Here is a 23,747-nt window from a genome sequence, read left to right as displayed (position 1 = left end):
GTTACTCCCTCACTTCCTCTCAAAGACTATCTTCTAATACTAATAAGTATACAACACTCATTTTTAAATGGGCATGCTTATTACACTTTTTCAAATTAAGAGTGAAACCGAAAATACTTTAAATTGAGTAGAATTGTTTTGGTATCACTGTAAATCAGCTATAACTGGGGTGGGGGTGGGAAGAGAACCTTTTTAATAGTCCCTTTCAAAAGTCATTATTTTTTAACTGTTTCCAAACACTCAACACTCAGGAAATATTTATAAACGTAATTTTTTTAAAAAAATGGAATATATGTAATGCGGCATAAGCCTCCCAAATGACCCCCTTCTGTCCTTTGTGCCTAAACTGAGATGATTATTTTTTTTAAAAAAATCATATTTAAATATGCAAATGACGCCTGTCGCCTCCTAACACACCAGGACGCAGGTTCCATACGGGGCGTGGCTTAAGGATAGCCCCTCCCCTTTCAGATCGTTCTATTCCGCCCACGCCGCGTGATTCGGTCTTCCTCGTCCCGTCCTCTCCATCCGTCTCTTTCCACCGCCCCCTTTTTTTGCTTTCCTCACTTGGTAGCGCCCGCTTTCCAGGAAGCGGCGCCTGCGACGTCCCCATTGGTGCGAGGCGGGCGGAGGGCGGCGGGACGGAATGCTCAGTTCCGGACGAGACCATTAAGGCCGGCAAAGGGAGGGAGACGTTGTTGAGTGCTGCTTGCTGCTGCTGCTGCTGCGGAGTTCTTTTTGCAATGGCCCAGACGCCGAAGCTGATCTTGCTCTTCAGCGGGAAGAGAAAGTCGGGCAAGGACTTCGTGGCCGAGGAAATCCAGAGCCAGTAAGCAGCGCCGCGGGGATTGCACAAGAGCGGGCGGGAGGAAATGTTCTGCCCCCCCGTGCATGATGGCGGGTGGCGGGGTGGGTGGGATGCAGGCGAAAGACCACCCACCGCTCCACGTGCGCGCGGGATCCGGCGGGGAGAGACCTTCCCAAACCTCTATTACCCCCATTTTTTTAATTTTCAAGCGGTGGTGGCAAGACTTCTCTCAATCTCGTGTCCGGAGCGAACGTCTGAACCCGGAGCGCACGCGACATCGGCCCCGACCGCCCCTCTCCCCGTGCTTAGGAGGGGAAAGAAGCGACACCCCACGGTCCCCCCATTTTTTTTAATTTCCAAGCCTTTTTTTGGAGTAATGGCAAGACTTCTCTCAATCCCGTTCCCGTGTCCGCAGCGAACGTCTGAAGCGGGAGCGCACGCGAGATCGGCCCCGACCTCCCTTCTCCCCGTGGTTAGGAGGGGAAAGAAGCGACACCCCACGGCTTAGGGATGGGGAGCAAGGCGGCCTTCCGTGTTTCCTCCTTTTGTTTCCTTCCTCCCCCTTCACACGTGACACAACACACGACGGGGCTGGGAGAAGGTTGCGGGGAAGTGTAGAAAAGTTGGCATGGGCAGCTGGAAGGAGCCCAACTTGCAGGGGTGTGGGGAAGAGGGAAAGCCACGAGTTGCAGGAGTTTAATCCAACGTTAGTCCTTAAGGTAAAGGTAAAGGCCGAGGGCATTCTGGTGGTTCCCCCATTGCGAGAAGTGAGGTTACAGGGAACCAGACAGAGGGCCTTCTCGGTAGTGGCGCCCGCCCTGTGGAACACCCTCCCTTCAGATGTGAAGGAAATAAGCAGTTATCCTATCTTTAAAAGACATCTGAAGGCAGCCCTGTTTAGGGAAGTTTTTAATATCTAATGCTGTATTGTTTTTAACATTTGATTGGGAGCCACCCAGAGTGGTTGGGGAAACTCAGCCAGATGGGCGTGGTATAAATAATATATTATTATTATAAAGGGATCCCGTCCAGTCATGGATGACTCTTGGGTTGCGGCGACGCTCATCTCGCTTTATTGGCCGAGGGAGCCGGCATACAGCTTCCAGGTCATGTGGCCAGCATGACTAAGCCGCTTCTGGCAAACCAGAGCAGCACATGGAAACGTCGTTTACCTTCCCACCGGAGTGGTACCTATTTATCTACTTGCACTTGACGTGCTTTCAAACTGCTAGGTTGGCAGGAGCAGGGACTGAGCAACGGGAGCTCACCCTGTCGCGGGGATTCGAACCACCGACCTTCTGATCAGCAAGTCCTAGGCTCTGTGGGAAAGCAGGCAAGATCCACAGTCTGCCAAGCCCTTCCCTGGAGGGAGGTGATGTTCTCAAACTTTGCAGCGCATCTGATAGGAAGAGACTAGGCCTTGTTTAAGTCAAGGCAGTGCGCATAAGAAGAGCCTGTCTGCTGGGATCAGGCCAGTGGTCCACCTAGTCCAGCATCGTGTTCTCACAGTGGGTGACTGTCGCCATGGAGATGTTGAGATTCGAACCTGGGACCTTTAGCATGCAAAACAGACTCTCTGCCACTGAGCTATAGCCTAGAGGTCAGCAAACTTTTTCAGCAGGGGGCCGGTCCACTGTCCCTGAGACCTTGTGGGGGGCTGGACTATATTTTGGAAAAAAAAATAATGAACGAATTCTTATGCCCCACAAATAACCCAGAGATGCATTTTAAATAAAAGGACACATTCTACTCATGTAGAAACACACTGATTCCTGGACTGTCTGTGGGCCAGATTTAGAAGGTGATTGGGCCGGATCTGGCCCCCAGGCCTTAGTTTGCCTACCTACCCATAGCCCTTCTCCCCTAAAGGGTCCTTGAGGACGGAAACTTCTGCCATGTTTGGATCTGCTTCATTTACATTTTTTCTCCCCTGACAGGTTGGGCCCTGATGTTTGCACTATCCTGCGGCTGTCAGAACCCCTCAAAGAGCAGTATGCCAAGGTAGGTTGTGGCTCCCTCAATTTGTACCCCTTTATCTTTCCTTTTACATGCATAATAGCATCCTTGCCGAGTTAGGCCGAGAGTTGGAAAATAGAAGGGCGACCGAAATAGATCGAGGGGGGTTGTGCGACTCCCCTGTGAGAGAAGGTTGCAGCAGCATTCGGGGACTTTCTATTTCAGATAAAAAGGCAGATGAGAGGGGACACGATGGGAGTTTATAAAATCACGCGTGTCTCGGAGAGTTGTACTTCTCCCTCTCCGGTAATACCGGAACTCACTGAAGCTCAGCAAAGCTGAATGCTGGAAGATTGCTGACAAATAAAAGATAAACAAACTGTGGAACTCCCTGCCACAAGAGGCAGTGATGGGCCCCAAACTGGGTGGCTTTAAAAGAGGGCTGGGCAAAATTCCTGGAGCAGAGGGCTATCAATGGTTATTAGTCATGATACACAGCAATGCTTCCGTTTACCAGTTGCTGGCAATCGCAGGAGGGGAGAAAGTTTCTCTTGTGCTTGGGTCCTTTCTCTGGGCTTCCCATTGAGTCATCTGGTTGGCCACTGTAAGGACAGGAAGCTGGAATGAATGGGCCTTTGGCCTGGTCCAGCAAGGCTCTCTTGGTGTTCTAGGATAGCTTTGCTGACAGCCTCGGATAGATTCACTCTACTCTGTCTCTTCTCCTAATAATAATACAGCGGTACCTCGGGTTACAGACGCTTCAGGTTACAGATGCTTCAGGTTACAGACTCCGCTATCCCAGAAATAGTACCTCAGATTAAGAACTTTACTTCAGGATGAGAACAGAAATCGCACGACTGCAGCAGGAGGCCCCATTAGCTAAAGTGGTACCTCAGGTTAAGAACAGATTCAGGTTAAGAACGGACCTTCAGAACGAATTAAGTTCTTAACCTGAGGTACCACTGTAATAAATAATAATAATAAATTTTATTTATACCCCGCCCTCTCCGGCCAGAGCCAGGCTCAGGGCAGCTAACACCAGTAAAATTACAGTAAAAACATAATAGGGGAAAAAACCCAATTTAAAATACAAGTTAAAATGCAATTTAAAATGCAGCCTCATTTTAAAATAGCTGATAAATCAAGACCATAAGGGAAGGGAAACATAAGGGTCAGACTGAGTCCAAACCAAAGGCCAGGCGGAGCAGCTCTGCCTTGCAGGCCCTGCAGAAAGATGTCAGGTCCCGCAGGGCCCTAGTCTCTTGTGACAAAGCCTTCCACCAAGTCGGGGCCAGTACTGAAAAGGCCCTGGCCCTAGTTGAGACCTATCTAACCACCTTGCAACTTGGGACCTCCAAAATGTTGTCATTTGTGGACCTTAAGGTCCTCCGCGGGGCATACCAGGAGAGGCAGTCCTGTAGGTACGTGGGTCCTAGGCCGCGTAGGTCTTTAAAGGTCAAAACCAGCACCTTAAACCTGACCTTGCACTCCACCGGGAGCTAGTGCAGTCGGTAAAGCACTGGATGACTGTGATCCAATGGCAAGGAGCCTCGCCGCGGCATTCTGCACCCGCTGGAGTTTATGGGTCAGCTTCAAGGTTTCTATGGAAGCCGCCCAGAGTGGCTGGGGAGGCCCAGCCAGATGGGCGGGATATAAATAAATTATTATTATTATTATTATTATTATTATTATTATTATTATTATTCAAGGGCAGCCCCGCGTAGAGCGAGTTACAATAATCAAGCCTGCATGGATCACTGTGGCCCGATCTTAGTGGATTTGTCTTATTCCCGTCTTAAAAACAGTTGCCCACATTCATTTGTCATGGGCTGGCTGGATGAAGAGGAGTGGCGGGAGGAACCCCCCAGGGAACGGCCAGGGGAAGAAAGCTCAGAGCCAGGGGAATGGTAGTGGGATGACGATGTGAGGTCAGAGCAAGCAAGAAGGGGGAGCAGACAAGGAGGAGGAGGTGGCAGAAGCTGAAGAGCAGGGGTCAGCAAACTTTTTCAGCAGAGGGCTGGTCCACTGGCCCTCAGACCTTGTAGGGGGCCATACTATATTTTTTTGGGGGGGGGATGAGCGAATACTTAAGCCCCACAAATAACTCAGAGATGCATTTTAAATAAAAGCACACATTCTACTCATGTAAAAACACACTGATTCCCAGGCCGTCTGCGGGCTGGATTTAGAAGACGATTGGGCCGGATCCAGCCCCCGGGCCTTAGTTTGCCTACCCATGCTGAAGAGGGAACAAGGCTTAGTGAGCAGGGAGGAGCCTATGGCAGAGAGAGGACCAGAATCAGAGACAGAAGTGGAGGCTGGAGATGACCGGGGGGAGGGGGGGAAAGCTTCTGAAGACACCAGGGAGTCTCCCCCTCCTGCTGTGACCAGCTCCTTTCCCCTTTGGTATCCCAGGACCAGAAGAGGTATGAAGAGGGTGGAGCAAGGGCAGACACGCTGAGGAGTCTCAGATTGCTTGTGGAGGACTCAGCTGTGGGAAGGCAGGGCCCTTCAGTCCTCACACCTGCCTCTTTGGGGCAAGCCAGACCTGCTGGGAAGAGTTGCTGATAATAATAACTTATTATTTATACCCCACCCATCTGGCTGGGTTTTCACCAGCCACTCTGGGTGGTTCTCAACAGAATATTAAAAACACTATAAAACATCAAACATTAAAGACTTCCCTAAACAAGGCTGCCTTAAGGCATCTTCTAAAAGTCAGATAGTTGTTTATTTCCTTGACATCTGATGGGAGAGTGTTCCACAGGGTGGGTGCCACTACTGAGAAGGCCCTCTGCCTGGTTCCATGTAGCTTCACTTCTTGCAGTGAGGGAATTGCCACAAGGCCCTCGGAGCTGGACCTCAGTGTCCAGGCTGGACAATGGGGGTGGAGACGCTCCTTCAGGTATACTGGACTGAGGCCGTTTAGGGCTTTCAAGGTCAGCACCAACACCTTGAATTGTGCTCAGAAACATACTGGGAGCCAATGCAGGTCTTTCGGGACCGGTGTTATATGGTCTCTTTGTATAAAGAGTTATCACTGACATCAGGTGGTTTATTGGTTCATTGCTGGCGTACGCCTGACTCCAGCTCCTGACAGTATTTCACGAGGAAGTGAGTCCCACAAGTTACTTAGCAGTAGACCCTTGGATTGGTTTTGTTCGCCAATTGTTTTCATCCCGGAGCTTTGATAACTGACTCACCTCTCTGGCCTTCCCTGTAGGAGCACGGCTTGGACTTCCAGCGCCTCTTGGACTCCAGCTCTTATAAGGAGACGTATCGGCAGGACATGATCCGATGGGGAGAGGAGCGGCGCCAGACCGACCCGGGATTCTTCTGCCGCATTGTGGTCGAGGGCATTACGCAGCCCATCTGGGTAAGGCTGAGCGGTGGCAAATTGCTGGTGGCAGGGATTGATTCGAACCCACCTCCCCGGATGTTAACCCGCCAGTCTTCCCACGCAGATAGTGAGTGACACGAGGCGAATCTCGGACGTGGAGTGGTTCCAGGACGTGTATGGGGATGTGGTGAAAGTGGTGCGTGTCGTAGCCACGGAGGAGACGCGAAAGAGACGAGCCTGGGTGTTCGTAATGGGTGAGTGAGTCACAGGCAAGGCTGCCTCTTGTTTCTCTGCTCGTTGCCCAATGCAGGGCTTGGTGTGCAATTAGGCTTTTAAAATTAAGTGCAAAACAAAAACCCGCATTTAATCATTTGACAGTTCTTTGCGGTAATGAGAAAAAAAGCCCTGCTCCAATAAAAATAATAGTTCAGATCATAATATTTTCTGCAAGAAAATAAGACTGAACATAAAATGGCAACCTTTCCCTCCTATATACATGGAAAGGCAAGGTTGTCGTCATGCAGCCCCCAATGGAGGGCTTGTAGTGCTTCATCACAGTCCTGGATTTGCATGAAGAAACAGGGTTAGGAAGGTGAGAAGCGAGCTTAGTACGTTCATGGGGCGGGAAGGGGAAGCAGCGCTTCTCAAACTTGGGTCCCCAGCTTGGGTTGTTGGACTACAACTCCCATCATCCCTGACCACTGGTCCTGCTAGCTAAGGATGATGGGAGTTGTAGTCCAACAAGAGCTGAGGGCCCAACTTGAGAAACACTGCTCTGGGGGGGTTAATCCTGGAGAGATGCAGCAATGTAGTGTAGACAAAACTGGACTAGACTGGAACCAACGAGGTTGACCTGCTATAAAGGAGCTTTCTGTACCCCTAAGGACTGTTCTTCCTTTATATATGGTGAGCAATCAAGTCAAAGCCAATCCGCTTTGATGATGCTTCTGAACACCAGTTGCTGGAAACCAACGAGGGGGCTGGCGCTCCGGTTCTGCTTGTCTAGGCTTTCTGTAGGCATGGAATTATAGAAGGGAAGGGACCCAAGGGAATTATAGAAGGCAAGGGACCCAAGGGTCATCTAGTCCAACCCCCTTCAAGGCAGGAATATTTCCAAGACCTTACTTGGAAAATGAATACAACCCAGGTGGTTAAGAAAGCCCAACAGAGACTCCATCTCCTCAGAGTATTGCGGAAGAACAATGTCAGTCAACATCTGATGATCTCCTTCTACCGGTCAACAGTAGAAAGTGTCCCTTCATACTGCATCGTGGTGTGGTACGCTGGTTTGACATCATCTGATAGGAAGTGCCTATAGGTAAAGGACCCCTGACCATTAGGTCCAGTCATGACAGACTCTTGGGTTGCGGTGCTCATCTCGCTTTATTGGCCGAGGGAGCCGGCGTACAGCTTCCGGGTCATGTGGCCAGCATGACTAAGCCGCTTCTGGTGAACCAGAGCAGCACACGGAAACGCCATTTACCTACCCGCCGGAGCGGTACCTATTTATCTACTTGCACTTTGAGGTGCTTTTGAACTGCTAGGTGGGCAGGAGCAGGGACTGAGCAACGGGAGCTCACCCTGTCACAGGGATTCAAACCGCCAACCTTCTGATCAGCAAGTCCTAGGCTCTGGTTTAACCCACAGCACCACCCGCGTCCCTGGAAGTGCCTATAGAGGGTGGTGAATACAGCGCAAGATATTATGGGCTGTCCTGTGAATCCGCTGGATGAAATAGCGGAAGAACGTTGCCTCAGGAGAGTGAGGAAAATTCTCAGGGATGATTCACACCCTGGCCGGCACTTTCTTGATCTCCTGCCCTTGGGCAGAAGATATAGAAGCCTGATTAGTCGCACCAACAGGGTAAAGAACAGCTTCTATCCCTGGGCTGTTAGGCTGCTGAATGAAAAGATAACAACAGGGCAACTGACTTTTGGGTTTGGTGTGTGTGTTGTCAGTAAACGAGGGGAATTAAGACTAAGAGAGCTGAGTGGGGGGTGCTCAAGTAATCTCACTGTATACAAGTTGTACAAGTGACAATAAAGTATTTCAATTCAGCTGTCCCATACGGGGATCGCGTCTGCAACCTTGGCGCTATCAGCACCCCACACTCACCAGCGGAGCTATCCTGGCATCTCTGGTCAGGATGGTGGCCTTATCCTGCCATTCCTATGTCCTATCCACTCTTCCCCACCACCTGAATTTGGGAAGCTTGTGTCAATAATGATATTAATTTGTTATTCATATGCTGCCCTCCTGACTGGGTTTCTCCAGACACTCTGGGCGGTTTCCAGCAAAATATAACCCCCACTACAAAACATCTAACATTAAAAATTTCCCTATACAGTCGTACTTTGGTTTTCGAATAGCTTAGTTCCTGAACGTTTTGGCTCCCGAATGTCGCAAACCCAGAAGTGACTGTTCTGGTTTGCAAATGATTTTTAGAAGCCGAATGTCCGACAGGGCTTCTGATTGGTTGCAGGCGCGATTTGGTGTTTGAAAGTGTTTTGGAAGTCGAACAGGCTTCCGGAATGGATTCTGTTCGACTTCCAAGGTACAGTGGTGCCTCGCAAGACGAAATTAATCCGTTCTGTGAGGCTCTTCGTCTAGCGGTTTTTTCGTCTTGCGAAGCAAGCCCATTGACAGCTTAGCGGATTAGCACTATTAGCGGATTAGCGGCTTTTAGTGGATCAGCTGATAAGCGGCTTAGGGCTTAGGAAAAGGGGGGGAGGAAAGGGAAAAAACCGGCAGGAACTCGCAAGACATTTCGTCTTGCAAAGCAAGCCCATAGGGAAATTCGTTTTGCGAAGCGCCTCCAAAACGGAAAACCCTTTCGTCTAGCGGGTTTTCCGTCTTGTGAGGTGTTCGTCTTGCGGGGCACCACTGTATGACTGTTTAGGGCTGCCTTCAGATGTCTTCTAAAAGTCATAGAGATACTGATCTCCTTCAGATACTCCTTCAGTTATACAGGACTAGTGAGGTGAGGTGAGAATATTCTCTGCTAGAAAATTCTCCGGAGAATATTCTCCACAAACTGTAAATTCTAATGTAAGAACCAGTTTTACAATCCTTGAAAATCTAGTAAATAATAAGTCAAGCTGTGATATTGCCAGCATAAGTAATGAATAATGATTTTTTTTTATTATATCCAGTTACATTACTGGGCATTGTGCCATTCACCATTGGCAGTTCTGAAATGTGAGCTACAAAAAAACATTTTTAGTTTTAGTTTTAAAAATGCTGTTCATTTAATTTAATGAACATTTGAATTTGTTTGTATTTCAACTATATGTAATAGCCTTTTTTTCTATTTTGGTGTGGCTTTATTCTTAGCAATCCTCTACTTTTGGCCATACAGTGTGATTTCGTTTTTATAGAAAGTAGCTTTAATACTTTATACACTTAAAGTACCTAGGCCTATACAGTTATGTGTAACAGATTGTGAGATGGCCTTGATTTAAATAGTTGACGTTCCTATATTTTTATTTCGTGCCAGTAACTGGTTTTTGCAGTGCCATTCAATGGTACAAGGTGCCATTTACCAGAGATTAACATACTGAAATATATTATCATATAATGATAACATATTTAATGTTAATAGCTTCTTTTTTATATGCATGCCTATAGTTTTGTTTATCAAGCTGTATTTCAGTCACCAAATCAGTCATTTCTTTTTTCTTTTTCCTTTCTCCTCCTGTGATGAGGCTGCATTTTAATATTTTAATGTTTCAATATTTTAATGTTGTATTTTAATCTTGTTTTGAAGTTGTATTCATTCAACTTGTTTTTATTATTGCTTTTTATTAAGATTAGCCACCCTGAGCCCGGCCTTGTTTGGGGAGGGCGGGGTATTAATAATAATAATAATAATAATAATAATAATAATAATAATAATAATTAAGTGTTAGCGCTGTTAGAAGCACAAGATAGCCTTTTACTGAATTTACTTGTATCAAACCTTAAGATGCCAATCGTATTTTTTTGACTTGTCCTATAACATGTCTATTCTCCTATTTTAAATGAAAATTCATTAATTGAGAATATTCTCGAGAATATTCTCCGGAAGATTACAGTGGTACCTCTGGATGCGAACGCAACTTGTGCCACCCCTTCCGTGCATGCGCATGACGTCATTTTGAGCGTCTGCACATACGCAAATGGCGAAACCCGGAAGTAACGCGCTCCGTTACTTCCGGGTCACCGCGGAGCACAACCCGAAAAGGCTTAACCTGAAGCGACTTCAACCCGAGGTATGACTGTATTCTCTAGAATTTAACATCACTATACAGCAGGGATGTCCAACAGGTCGATCGTGATCTACTGGCAGATCCCCGCGAGGCGGGCAGATTGCGGTCGATCTCTGGGTCCCTTTCCTTGGCATCACTAAAACCTAATCCTGCCTCACCCCACCTTCCATTGTTGTTTGATCTCTGGAAAGGAAGCTGGAGCTTTTTCTGTGCTGCTGGTTTCCTCCATAATGATATTTTTGTGAGTGACTTTACCCCTTTGTCCCTTGCCTTTAACCCCCCCAAAGCTTTTTTCAAACCCCTAAAAAACAGGGCATTCCTCCTCCCTAAAAAAAAAAGCCCAACAACTTTGAACCCCCCAAAAACGGGGGTAGATCATCACTAGTTTTTAAAAGTATATCACAGTCTCTTAATAATAATTATAATAATAAATTTTATTTATATCCCGCCCTCCCCAGCCGAAGCCGGGCTCAGGGCGGCTAACAACAATAAAATAGTACAACATTCTAACATCATTCCATTATAAAATTAATTCAAATCAAATTGATGGCAACCATTAGGCTATAGTTCTGTGAAGATTGCCAAAGGATGGAGTCAGGCTGTGCCCTGACCAAAGGCCTGGTGGAACAGCTCTGTCTTGCAGGCCCTGCGGAAAGATATCAAGTCCCGCAGCACCCTAGTCTCTTGTGACAGAGCGTTCCACCAGACTGGAGCCACAGCTGAAAAAGCCCTGGCTCTGCTTGAGGCCAGCCTAACCTCTCTGTGGCCTGAGACCTTGAAGATCTTGAGAGTTGGCCTTCAGGATCTTGAGAGTTGGCCTTCAGGATCTTGAGAGTTGGCCTTCAGGATCTTGAGAGTTGGCCTTCAGGATCTTGAGAGTTGGCCTTCAGGATCTTGAGAGTTGGCCTTCAGGATCTTGAGAGTTGGCCTTCAGGATCTTGAGAGTTGGCCTTCAGGATCTCGAGAGTTGGCCTTCAGGATCTCGAGAGTTGGCCACCCCTGCTATACGGGACCGAGACCATTTAGTGCCAGCAAGTCAAATGGCCAACTTTTGCCTGCCTTCCCTCTCCTCTCCACCCCAGGGATTGACGACGCGGAATCCGAATGTGGCCTGGATCAGGGCGTGCCTTATGACTGGGTCATCACCAACGACGGAGACCAGCTTTCTCTGGACGCTCAGCTGGAGAAACTGCTTCAGTTTATCCACAGCAAGCTGTAGCGCAACCCAGGGCCCTTGTGTTATCTCCACTTCCTTCCCTTTCTCTCTCTCTCTCTGTCTCCCTCCACCCCACCCTCCATTCCTTCGGGACCTGGGCTGGGGTTTGGCTGCATCACCAAAGAAAGAGAATCTGGAGAATGCCGCCGTAGCCACAGGGCTGCGGTCAGGTGCGCCTCAAGGCAAGGCATTTCTGGGTGGGGTTGGTTTTTTGACACCCACCCCACCCTTCTCTTCCTTTCATTTTGGAGAGTCCATTCCAGCGAGTGCCATAATCCAGTGCCAGTTCTTCCCTCCCCGGGACTCCATTCCAGGCAGGGTGTGCGTCTCCATCCTGGCCAACTGCTCGCTTGTGTGTCATTTCCGCGGGCTGTTCTTTTGCACTCGTACCTGGCACTGGCGCCTTCCCCACCTAGCATCAGGTGGGGGCTGATGTTTGCAGGAAATGTATGTTTGTGCTGTGGGGAGTGGGCGGTTTTTGGTCCGTTTCGGGTTTTCCTTCCTCCCTCCCATCTTGGGCTCGCAGTTTTAGACTCTTACAGCTTTCGGCCACCAGGGGGCAGAATAACCTCAAGCTTAACACTTCCACGGCTCTGTTTCCCTGGACAAATCTTATTTCGTAACCCTTGCCTAGCTCTGTGCCTGTCAATCATCCTGTCCACCTGAATCCGGCAGGATAGGGTCCCCTCGGCAGGTTGAATTATATGCATGTTATTTTCAGGGGGCATTTTCTAGTCCTGCACCTCGTCCCAGATTCAAGCTGATTTTTATCTGAGACAGGAACGCTTTTGATTGTTACTTTTAGCTGCTTCTGCTAATGACTGACCACACACACTTTCCCTAAGGTGGGGGGAATCGCTGTGCCTTATTCTTAAAAGTGCTGACCTCCTCCTGTTCTCCTCGCTTGCTCGGCTCCCCAACCAAATCCTTAATTTGGGAATCATCTCACCACCTTCTTCCCTTACCAAGGCTCCTGTGCCTTTTCCTTGCTGTCTGATGGGAAAGAGGCGGGGGACAGAAATTCAACAGGATTAATCCCCGGAACATAAACGACACAGGGCTTTTTTACTCGGATGGAAACGTTGTTCGGCAAGTTCTGAGGGACACAGGAGCCATGATGGGGAAAGCAGTTGGCAACGTGACCAAAATGGGTTCTAAGCTGAGAAATTGCAGGACAGGCTTTTGTTGTTGAGGGGGGGGGGCAACCAAACTCTGCAAGAATTGAGAGTTGAGCGCTTGGGCTGGGGTGAGATAGTCACGTGGGCTGGTGTTGGGAGCAAAACTAGGGACAGGGTGAAGGTTTGCAATTGATGCAACCCGATTTGCCCCCGGGCTACAGAATACCTAGCATATTCCCTGGCCATGTTTGCACATTATGCCAAACCACGGTTTAGTGTCACGCGAATGAGCCTAGTCCCCTCTAGAGGTCGTGCGTTTCCCCTCTCCTTATCCTCTCACACAGCCAGAAAAGGAGGATTTCAGAAGATTCCAATTCCCCTTAAACTTGCCATGTCCAATCCCAGTTTCACCATAGCAAGGGCTCATTTCAGCAAGCAGCTTCATGAAACCATGGTTTGCATTTTGGCATCTTTTGAAACAGACCATAGTCGAGCTGTGATGCCTCATTCAGATGCAAGCTTGTAACAGCTTCTGACACTGTCCTGGCTGCGTAGGAGGCTGAGGGTCTGGGGGAGAGGTGGTCTGGCTCGATAATGCTGCACTAAACCATGGTTTGAATGTAATGTGCAAACACAGCCCAGGTACACGGGACGAGGTCCTCTCTCTGCTCCTTTCAGCACACCTGACTCCCTTCCCCGCACCGCAAACTGGATGTGCGGCTGTATAATCTCTTGCTAACGCCACTCACTGCTCAACCAAATGCCCATCTCCTCTCTTCCCCTCTGGAGAGGAAGAAGATTGTTGTACTCAAAATAAAGCTTTGGATTGGTTACAGTTTCCGGCTCTCGTCTGTCTAGAATAGTCCAGTTTCCATTGGGTGGGTCTGGAGTCTCGTTTGCTCAGGTGCAGAACGTGGAGTCGGTCAGGATAGTTCTTGCACAGGGATCAGCCAAACTCAAGGTTTCCTCCATTTGAGGTTGCTGGCCATTACATCGCCCGTCACCCCTGACCACTGGCCTGGCTGCCTGGGGCTGATTTGAGGCTGTTGTTTTCCCCCTATCTGTGAAGTGAATGAATGAATGAATTTTATTATTTCGTTCACAGACCAATTCTGGCTCACTTACAATATCAGGAAAATCATAAAACACAACAGGAATACATTGAATGGCAATTGGGTATAACAGAGACAATACAGATATAGAGGCAGTTTAAAATATATATTAAATCTTGATCACTAAAATATAATCTAAAATTGTCATTTAAAGCCTTAATCATTTTGGCTTGTTCCCTAGGTGTTATGGCAGTCGCACAGAATTTGGCCATCCTTAGCGTGCTCTCTAAAGGGATGCGGGTGGCGCTGTGGGTAAAACCTCAGCGCCTAGGACTTGCCGATCGCATGGTCAGCGGTTCGAATCCCCGCGGCGGGGTGCGCTCCCGTCGTTCAGTCCCAGCGCCTGCCAACCTAGCAGTTCGAAAGCACCCCCGGGTGCAAGTAGATAAATAGGGACCACTTTATAGCGGGAAGGTAAACGGCGTTCCGTGTGCTGTGCTGGCTCACCAGATGCAGCTTGTCACGCTGGCCATGTGACCCGGAAGTGTCTGCGGACAGCGCTGGCTCCCGGCCTATAGAGTGAGATGAGCGCACAACCCTAGAGTCTGTCAAGACTGGCCCGTACGGGCAGGGGTACCTTTACTAGCGTGATCTCTAGATCCTTGTCCTCTACCAGGAATTTTAGACTGACTGACTGTCTGTCTGTCTATCTACAGGTATCTATCTATCTATCTATCTATCTATCTATCTATCTATCTATCTATCATCTATCATCTATCTATCTATCTATCTATCTATCTATCTATCTATCTATCTATCTATATCTATCTATCTATCTATCTATCTCTATCTATATCTATCTATCTATCTATATCTATCTATCTATCTATCTATCTATCTATCTATCTATCTATCTATCTATCTCTATTTTTTCTTCAGGTTGCTCATGGTTCTCCCCCTCCACAACCCTGTGAGGTAGGTTAGACTGAAAAGTACAGTGGTACCTCAGGTTAAATACTTATTTCGTTCCGGAGGTCTGTTCTTAACCTGAAACTGTTCTTAACCTGAAGCACCACTTTAGCTAATGGGGCCTCGCACCGCCGGAGCACAATTTCTGTTCTCATCCTGAAGCAAAGTTCTTATCCCGAGGTACTATTTCTGGGTTAGCGGAGTCTGTAACCTGAAGCGTATGTAACCTGAGGTACCACTGTAGTGCCTTGCTTGCTTAATGGCCAAGTAGGGGTCTGAACCCTGGTCTCTCCTGGTTCCTAGTCCAACCCCCCAACCACAGCACCACCGCTGCTTCTCATCAAATACAGCATGTTTTGGAAACGAGCCGTTTCAGATAAACAGCACTGCATTTATTTCCACTACTAGGGGGAACATGGGCATGAATTGGGGACCTCATGATCTGCAGTCAAATGCTGTACCATCAGAGGGCTGTCGATTGCCTACTTTTTGTTGGCATCCATGTCTCGAGAAACAATGGAGTACGCTTCCAGGGGTGAAGGCAAACCTCTGGAGAATTACACTGCCTGTTGTGGCTGCAGAGACCGGTAACTTGCTGCCTCCTGTGGTGTTTTTGCTGGGTTAGCATCACCAAGGTGACCTCTCCGGGGCGCAAGCCTGGGCATTGTGTCTGGAGGTCCTGGGCTGCGCAGATGACAAAGACCGCTCCCTCTCACCCTCGCTGATGTGGTCCAAAGGGAAGCAGAACTATTAAGTGAGGTTTGGACGTCAAATGTGCAAATTCATCATCCGGATATGCGCTTCAAGCAGTGGCGTAGCGTGGGTTGTCAGCACCCGGGGCAAGGCAAGTAATTTGAGCCCCTAACCCGTGGATTTGCGCCCCCTAACCCTAACCCCCAGATGTTGCGCCCGGTGCGGCCGGGCCCCCCTGCACCCCCACGCTACGCCACTGGCTTCAAGTTATGGACGCGTTAACACGTTGCGTTCCGTTTACCATTTTTAAAAAAAAAAATAAGAGTCAATGTATGTTCGAGCAGAGTCTTAAAACTGCCCCGGGAAGCAGGGATGTAAACCTAAACAAACAATTCCTTCCATAGAAAAAGGTCCTAATAGCAGAGCCAGTGCAGAGGCAATGCAAGGAATTCTGATCGGATCTCCCCTCCTTGTTCATAAAGTAGCCATAGAGGGATGTTGGGATGTCTTCATTTTGATTACAGTATATATATTGCGGTTTTTAAGGTTGATCTCTTCTGTGAACCGCCGTGAGACCTCTGGGTATAGGGCGGTATATAAATTCAAAAAGGAATAATAATAAATAATAGTAATGAAAAGCACTGGAGGGCCACAATTGGGCCTGAGGTTCCCTAAACCTTGCTGTGGGGATGCTCAAAGCGCAGACATGGGCTCAGAGTTGTACCAGCTGAGAATCTCTCTGCTCTCTGCTTAATGCTTTTCTGCAGCCTGGGAGATTATCCGCCTCTTCTAAGCATAAGGATATGATTCTTAATACCCTCTCCGGCAGCCGAGGACCTGATGTTTGGATTTTAGAAGTGTAAGAGAGATGTATGATCCCTCAGGAATGTGGGTTGGGATTTTTCCTGGGGGCTGGGGCAGAGATTCTTCCACAGCTGAAGAAGAGGCTATTTCTTCTTCCTGGGGTTAGGGTCTTTAACCCAACTGTGAATTTCTATTTCATTTCTACCCTATTAAGAACATAGGGCCCATCTCGGTCCGTACAGTGGCATAGCATGGGGGGGGGGGCACTGGGGTGGTTGCCTCGGGTGCAAAATAGGGGCACAAAATTTCAACACCCGGTGCTGCCTCAATATTGCTGTTGTTTAGTCGTTTAGTGGTGTCCGACTCTTCGTGACCCCATGGACCAGAGCACGCCAGGCACTTCTGTCCTCCACTGCCTCCCGCAGTTTGGTCAAATTGCCTCAATATACTCTGTGCAAACCAGGAAGTGACCTTTCTAGACAATGGAATGACTCTTCTTATCTCTGTGGCTGCAATCTCCTGGTTGATGTGGACAGACACCATTAGGCAGTTGAATCATAGCTGTCAACTTTTCCCTTTTCTTGCGAGGAATCCTATTCGGAATAAGGGAATTTCCCTTAAAAAAAGGGAAACGTTGACAGCTATGAGTTGAATGCACGTGCTTATTCTGTCTGTCCCCCATCGCCCAGTGCAGCCACAGGCACTGGCAACCAAAGCTACGCCACTGGTCCAGCATCCTGTTTTGCTGGCAGGGCACTTAAAGCATCCTTGATTGTTTCTCTCCAGCATCTCTCTAGTTCAGCGGTAGACTGCCTTAGGAGATGGAGGCTCTGTTTTGAATGATCCTGGCTGTTAGCATAAGAAGAGCTTCTGGATCAAGGCAAAGGGGCCCATCTAGCCTAGCCTCCTGTTCTTACAGTGGCCGCCCAGGTGTCCAAATGGGAAGTCTGCATACAGGATCCGAGCACAAGAACGACTCTCCTGTGGTTCCCAGCAACTGGTATTCACTCACTGTGGCCAGTAGCTGTAGCTCTGCATGAGTTTGCCCTGTCCTCTTTCAAAGTTGGTGGGGAGGGGTGGGGTTTGGGAATCCAAAGGGTGCATAATTATTCTCTTTTTTATTTTTGTCATGTTATTAGTATGAAAATTGGGGAATTCGTGGAAGGGAATTTGGGTCGGCCTTAGAAAAAAGTTTTTAAGATTGAGAACTGATGTACAAACATTGATGTTTATAAGGTAAAATTGTTTTTTTTTTTTTTAAATGAACTAAATATAAAAAGGTTAAAAATTGGGATAAGAACTTGTTGAACTAACAAATTTGAATTGGAATATAAGAAGGGGAGGTGTGGGGAAGTCAGGGAAATATGTTACAGGAAAATAATGTTTGCAAACTGTATGTGTTTTTAACTTTTTTGTTTTCTTTTTTGATTTTTTTTTAATGTATTAAAGTGGAAAATTTCAATAAATATATTTAAAAAAACACAAAAAACAACAAAGTTGGTGGCCACCACAGCAGTTTCATCAACTATGAACCTGAAGAAACACTGCAAAACTTGGAGTTCGTAGTTCGGGGTTCGTAGTTAATGATCTCTCATCACAGCCTCTTCCTGGAGCAAACTTTCGTCCATCATTTTCTCAGTCCTCCTTTTCCTCAGTCCTAAGTCTAGGAAGTTTGCAAGCGGGACCTGAGTGTGACTGAGATTCAGAGGCATCTTCCCTCCGAGGATGGAGATTCAAGTCTGCCGCACAGCTACCTTTGTGAGGATGCAGAGGGCTGGGATCCCAGCTGCCCGCTGCCACTGAGCATCCTGGATGCCGTTCTCCAGATGTTCTCTTGTAATCCTGGCCTCGCCCCAGCTACTTTCCTCTTTTTGCCAAATAGGGCAGCTCGAGATTATTTGGGGAAGGAGGGGTCTTATGTAACTACAGTTACATGGGAATGTGTGGGTGGGGCTTTCTTAAAGCCTGTTGCGGAATTAGGATCGCTGCTGTTCACACACACACACACACACACACACACACACACACACAAACCTGCTCTGGTTTGGGGCTACGAGAAATCCTGGGATGTCAGAGGCCAAGGATCTCGAGTACGAACTAATTTCCAAAGTCTGCACACCTGGGTTTACTGTTTTCTTCAGTCTTCACCTATACTAGCAGAAACTTTTTGTGTTCTGTGTCAATTGATCCAGATTATCTCTCGCACCCTGGCCCTGTGGACTGTGTACCCAATATTCTCTGCCCGCTAGCTCAGGTTCAGTATCATACAGGGTTGTAGCCAGCTAAGTTTTACTCGGAGTAGAACCACTGACTTTACTGAGCGCCACTAACTTAGGTCTATTATTCTCAGTAGGTCCGCTCTGCCCATTCCCAACCATCATCACCATCTTTTATTTTGCTGGGGATAGCTCAGTTGGTGGAGCACAAGACTCTTAATCTTAGGGTTGTGGGTTTGAGCCCCAGGTTAGGCAAAAGATTCCTGCATTGCAGGGGGTTGGACTAGATGACCCTGGTAAAGGTAAAGGGACCCCTGAACATTAGGTCCAGTCGTGGCCGACTCTGGGGTTGTGGTGCTCATCTCGCTTTATTGGCCAGGGGAGACGGCATACAGCTTCTGGGTCATATGGCCAACATGACTAAGCCGCTTCTGGCAAACCAGAGCAGTGCACGGAAATGCCGTTTACCTTACCTAGAGCGGTACCTATTCATCTACTTGCACTTTGACATGCTTTCGAACTGCTAGGTTGGCAGAAGCAGGGACAGAGCAACGGGAGCTCACCCCATCACGGGGATTCAAACCGCTGACTTTCTGATCTGCAAGCCCTAGGCTCTGTGGTTTAACCCACAGGGCCACCCACGTCCCGATGACCCTTTTGGTCCCTTCCAATCTTACAATTCTATTATTTGTTAATTGCATTTATATACCATCTCCCCCACACCCCAAGGAACTCAAGGTGGCATATGTTGTTCTCCCCTTCCTCATTTTATCTCCACAACAACCCTGTGAGGTAGGCTAGGCTGATAAGCACTGACTAGTACAAGGTCAGCGATGGCTGAGCGGGGATTTGAACCCAGGTCTCCCAGGTCCTAGTCTAACACTAACCACTACACCACACTGTTTCTGAATAATATACATTTGTTCATTAATATCAAATACCAAACCTGCTGCCCAGATAGCTGCAGTTCAATGTTGCAATTTTTATTTTAAAAAATAATTAAAAAATAAATTAATTTATTTGAGAAACCTGCTGTTTCCATCTGTGGATTTTTGGGTAGCTGTTTTTTTTTAATTGTTCATTAATTGTTCTCCTTGTTCATTTTACTGGCAGTGCTGTTAAGTGGTTTTCTAATTTGATCAGTGTATAAGAAATATTTTTATCCCCTCTTAGCTCCAGCAGATCCCGGAAGTAGTACAGGTGGCTTTTAACCTTGACCTTCAGGTGTGCTGGGCAAATACGAGCCTCTCCGGTGTGGGGGACAAGCAGTGGGGAGGGGCGGGAATGTCCCTTCCCCGATTGCTTTGTGATTTGCAAGACCATCGAGTCCCAGGCTTTGCTGGCTGAGGCAGAGCAGGAAGAGAGGTACCTGGATGGATGCTGTGTCCATGGCAACCTGCCACCATCAACCTTTGGAGGAAAGACAGTGTGTGTGTGTGTGTGTGTGTGTGTGTGTGTGGATATGGGAGCCTCTTAGAGAGCAGAAAGCGGGAGAGCGGAGTCAGGGAGGGGCGGGGGGCAGGCGAGAGAAGCTTATTTCCCCAAAATAAGCAGGTGGATTATCAACAACTCGTACATTAGGAAACCAATTGCTTTCCCAATTACTGGTGGCTGATGATCAGGGTGCACTTGTGCCAAAGGAGTTTCCTTATGAAGATCAAACCTGTCCCTATTATTATTATTATTAATTATTATTATATTATTATTATCTCCTTCCGTCCTTTTTGTTCCCTTTCTCTCTAATCCTCTCTTTCTTGTCTTTTTGATTCTATCTGTTCTAGATATTACTTTTTTGCATTGTGAAAACTTTAATAAAAATTGGGGCTTTTTTATTTTAAAAGTTGCATACTATTACAGCAAAAGAACACGTTCTTGGGGAATTGGTGAGCTGGATTCTCCACATTTGGCCATTTGAAGCCCAGCAGAGCTGCTTGCCAGTCAGAGTGGACAATACTGAGCTAAATGGACCAAGGGTCCAACTCAGTGTCTGTGTGTACTGTATGTATGTGTACATATATCAAAGTTTTTAATCAATTTTAATTATAATCAATCTATTAATGTGGCAGCCCCAGCATGTTGGAACCATAGCATAGCTGTCAACTTACAGATTTGAAAATATCAGCCTCGAAAATAAGGGATCAGCAGCCAAAATAAGGCATCAACAATTACTTTGAGAAAATACATATTTTATTGTGTGCAAATGGTTTTAGATACCTATTAGGTCCATAAATTACCATATAGCATATATTCAACACACACAAAAACAGCAACAATTTGTTGTTGACAAAGGACAGCTGGAAATAGAAAGGGCCCCATTACCTTCAGTAGCTTATTTAAGGGACATCATCAATAAGGGACAGTTGCGGGACATGGCGCTGGGATAAGGGACTGTCCCGCCAAATAAGGGACGCTTGACAGCTATGGTTGGAACTGCCTGCCTGTTGACCTCAGGCTGGCACACTTTTCAGAACCTGCTTAAAACATTTCAGCCTATTGAGACATGTAGAAGTCACATGTGTTTTACTCTGTTTTTATTGTAAATATTAATTATTCCCTTTCTTAAAAATAATGTTTTTAACTCTATCTCTTATTGTCAGTGTGGAGCAGTGGTTAGAGCACTAGACTCCAGCCTGGGAGACCAGGGTTCAAATTTCCACTCAGCTACGAAACCCACGGGGTGAATCACTGTCTCTCAGCCTTGCTTACCACACAGGGGTGTTTTGAGGAAAAAACTGAGAACTATGTACATCCCCTTGTGCACTTTGGAGAAAAAATAGGATATTAATGTAGTAGTAGTAGTAGTAGTGGTAATAATAATAATAATAATAATAATAATAATAATAATAATAATAATAATTGTTATGTACTGAAGTTCTCACCCTGGGCCAGCAGGGGGATACTGTAGATAGTTATGCAAATGAAGGATCGTAAGTGACGTTCAGTGATTGGATAGTTTTAGAAAGTTGTTACAGTAACATGGTACTGGAGCTCTATATAAGCAGGCTGACTGAGCCCTTCAAGAATCGCTGTGTTGTCTGATATGTTCACCCACAACTTAACAACAACAACAACAACAATAAATAAATAAATAAATAATTTTTTGGTAACCCACTTAGATGTTCTATGTACAACCAAGCAGTATGTAAATTTTATTAAATAACTGAAAATAGACACCGGCTCCATCGTCATAACAACCACTTTGAGGCCTGCCAAACCATCCCTAAAGTTGCGATTTTCCCAGAAGCCTCCAGGTTTGCCTGTGGTCTTTCTCTCTCTTTTTGGCTTCATCTGGCGTTCCACTTGGGACTCTGTATTTGGCAGATTGGCTGTTTCTCTTTTCTTTTTGTAAGGCTCATGGATGAAAGAGATTTATTTCTCAAAGGCAAGGACTTCAACAAGAAGTGTGTGTGGGGGGGGGGGGAGTTTGGCTTTCAGAACAAAGACTGCAAATGTTTCCCACGAAATTACAATGGGCACTTTTTCCTCCTGGCTTCCATGGCAATCACTCCCGGTTACGTAACAAGTTTGAACTCTTTTGCAGAGGACAACTGGAGGGAGACGGAAGTGGCCAAAGGGACAGTGTGACATTGGCCGGCCGTCAGCTTCCAGAGCGGTTGTGCAGTGGTCAGTGGTCACAGGCTGGGTCCAGGCAACATGGAGGGAAACTAAGAAAAGTCTTGGGAGAAACTGAGCCTAGATTGGAGAGATAATCGTTCCGGCAGAAAGGAGAGCTCAAGAGATTTATTTGTGGTCTTTTTTTGTTTGTTTGTTTAATTAAGAGTTTATAACTGGGAATTGCAGCAAAAACCTTGCAGCCCTGAGTGATCCTGTTCAGGGTTCCAATGGGCCAGCCATGCCCCACTTGGGGCTACTCCATTCCATGCCCTCTCTACCCAGTTTCCCCAGTTTCCTTTCCCAGTGGACACTTAAACGTTCTGTGGCTCCTTGGGCCTCACTGGCATGGCTCCCGAGAAAGAACATGTGTCACCAAGAAAGAGGAAAATGTGGCTGTGTTTATGTCTCGGTGCCATTTTAGAAAGAAAGAGTGGCTACAATTGCAATAGGAATACAAGAAATCTCACCCTGGTGGGGAAGACAGCCCTGTGTACCTGCTGCGGTCTAAGCGCTCGTTGTGAATGGTCCACTTCAGGGCTCCCTCCTGCCCTCCCTATTTCAGGTTTAAAGTACACTAGACAGTCCTTCAGGCAGAAGATACATTCAAATAAGGTGTTTCATAGAATTCGTACTGTTTAAACGGAAAGGGTTGGAACCGTCACAAAAGGTGTTGAAATTCAGTCAAGCTTGCAAAAATTTATCATTTGCCCGATAATAAATGTTGGAAATGTAAAGAAACTGAAGGTACATTCTTTCACCTTTGGTGGACGTGCCCAAGGATTAAGGCTTTCTGGGAGATGATCTATAATGAAATGAAAAAGGTATTTAAATATACTTTTCTGAAGACACCAGAGGCCTTTCTCCTGGGCATGGTCGGCCAACTGGTGCCAAAGAAGGATAGAACTTTCTTTATGTACGCTACAGCAGCAGCAAGAATACTCATCGCAAAGCATTGGAAGACACAAGACCTACCCACCCTGGAAGAATGGCAGATGCAAGTAATGGAGTACATGGAAATGGCGGAAATGACTGGCAGAATCCGAGATCAGGGAGAAGAGTTGGTGGAAGAAGACTGGAAGAAATTTAAAATTTATTTACAGAAACATTGTAAAATTTTTGAATGTTGATGACGTTGAAATGAAATGAAGGGGTTCTAGTAATAAGGCAAAATAAGAATATGTAAGAATGAATTGATACTGGATGAAAATTTGAAGCTATAATATGTGAGGGGGGAAAAATTAAGGATAAATCAACAGGGTATGAATTTGCTGAACCAATTTTTAAATGGAATACAAAAAAGGGAGGTGTGAGGAAGTCAGGAAAATAAGTTAATGAACAGTGAGAAATTAAAAAGAGGGATTTTTCTTTTTTCTTTTTCTCTCTATGTTAAATGTTTGTATTTTTGTATTGTATTTTTTGTGTGTTTTTTATTCATTGTCTTATAATTTTTTTCTTGTTAAAACTTAATAAAATACCATTTTTTAAAAAAAAGAAATTCTAGAAGGTTGGATAGTTAATGATGGAATGGTCTCAGGGGTGAGGTGCACATTTTTATTCCTATTTACAGTATTTCTTATTACTTTGTCAAAAAAACAGCAACGTTCAAATCCTCTGTAAAGGACATGCAACACATACGTATAAGAACATGAGCCAATGGTCTATCTAGTAATAGAATCATAGATTTGTGGCGTTGGAAGGGACACAAAGGATCAT

The 23,747-nt window shown here is 46.6% G+C and overlaps 1 protein-coding gene across 1 annotated transcript; it reads left to right on the top strand.

The window, feature by feature from the left end:
- Nucleotides 1-479: 479 nt before the first annotated feature.
- PMVK (phosphomevalonate kinase) lies at nt 480-13,520 on the top strand. Its single transcript, XM_083716142.1, has 5 exons — nt 480-829; nt 2,746-2,809; nt 5,988-6,140; nt 6,229-6,358; nt 11,434-13,520. The coding sequence occupies exons 1-5, from the start codon at nt 744-746 to the stop codon at nt 11,568-11,570; spliced, it is 570 nt and encodes a 189-aa protein (XP_083572268.1). The 5' UTR covers nt 480-743; the 3' UTR covers nt 11,571-13,520.
- Nucleotides 13,521-23,747: the final 10,227 nt, after the last annotated feature.

Source organism: Podarcis gaigeae, assembly GCF_964106915.1.
Source record: "Podarcis gaigeae genome assembly, chromosome: 16".
Lineage (NCBI taxonomy): Eukaryota > Metazoa > Chordata > Lepidosauria > Squamata > Lacertidae > Podarcis > Podarcis gaigeae.
The sequence above is the reverse complement of the archived record's forward strand: the minus strand, read 5'-3'. Positions and strand labels throughout refer to the sequence as shown.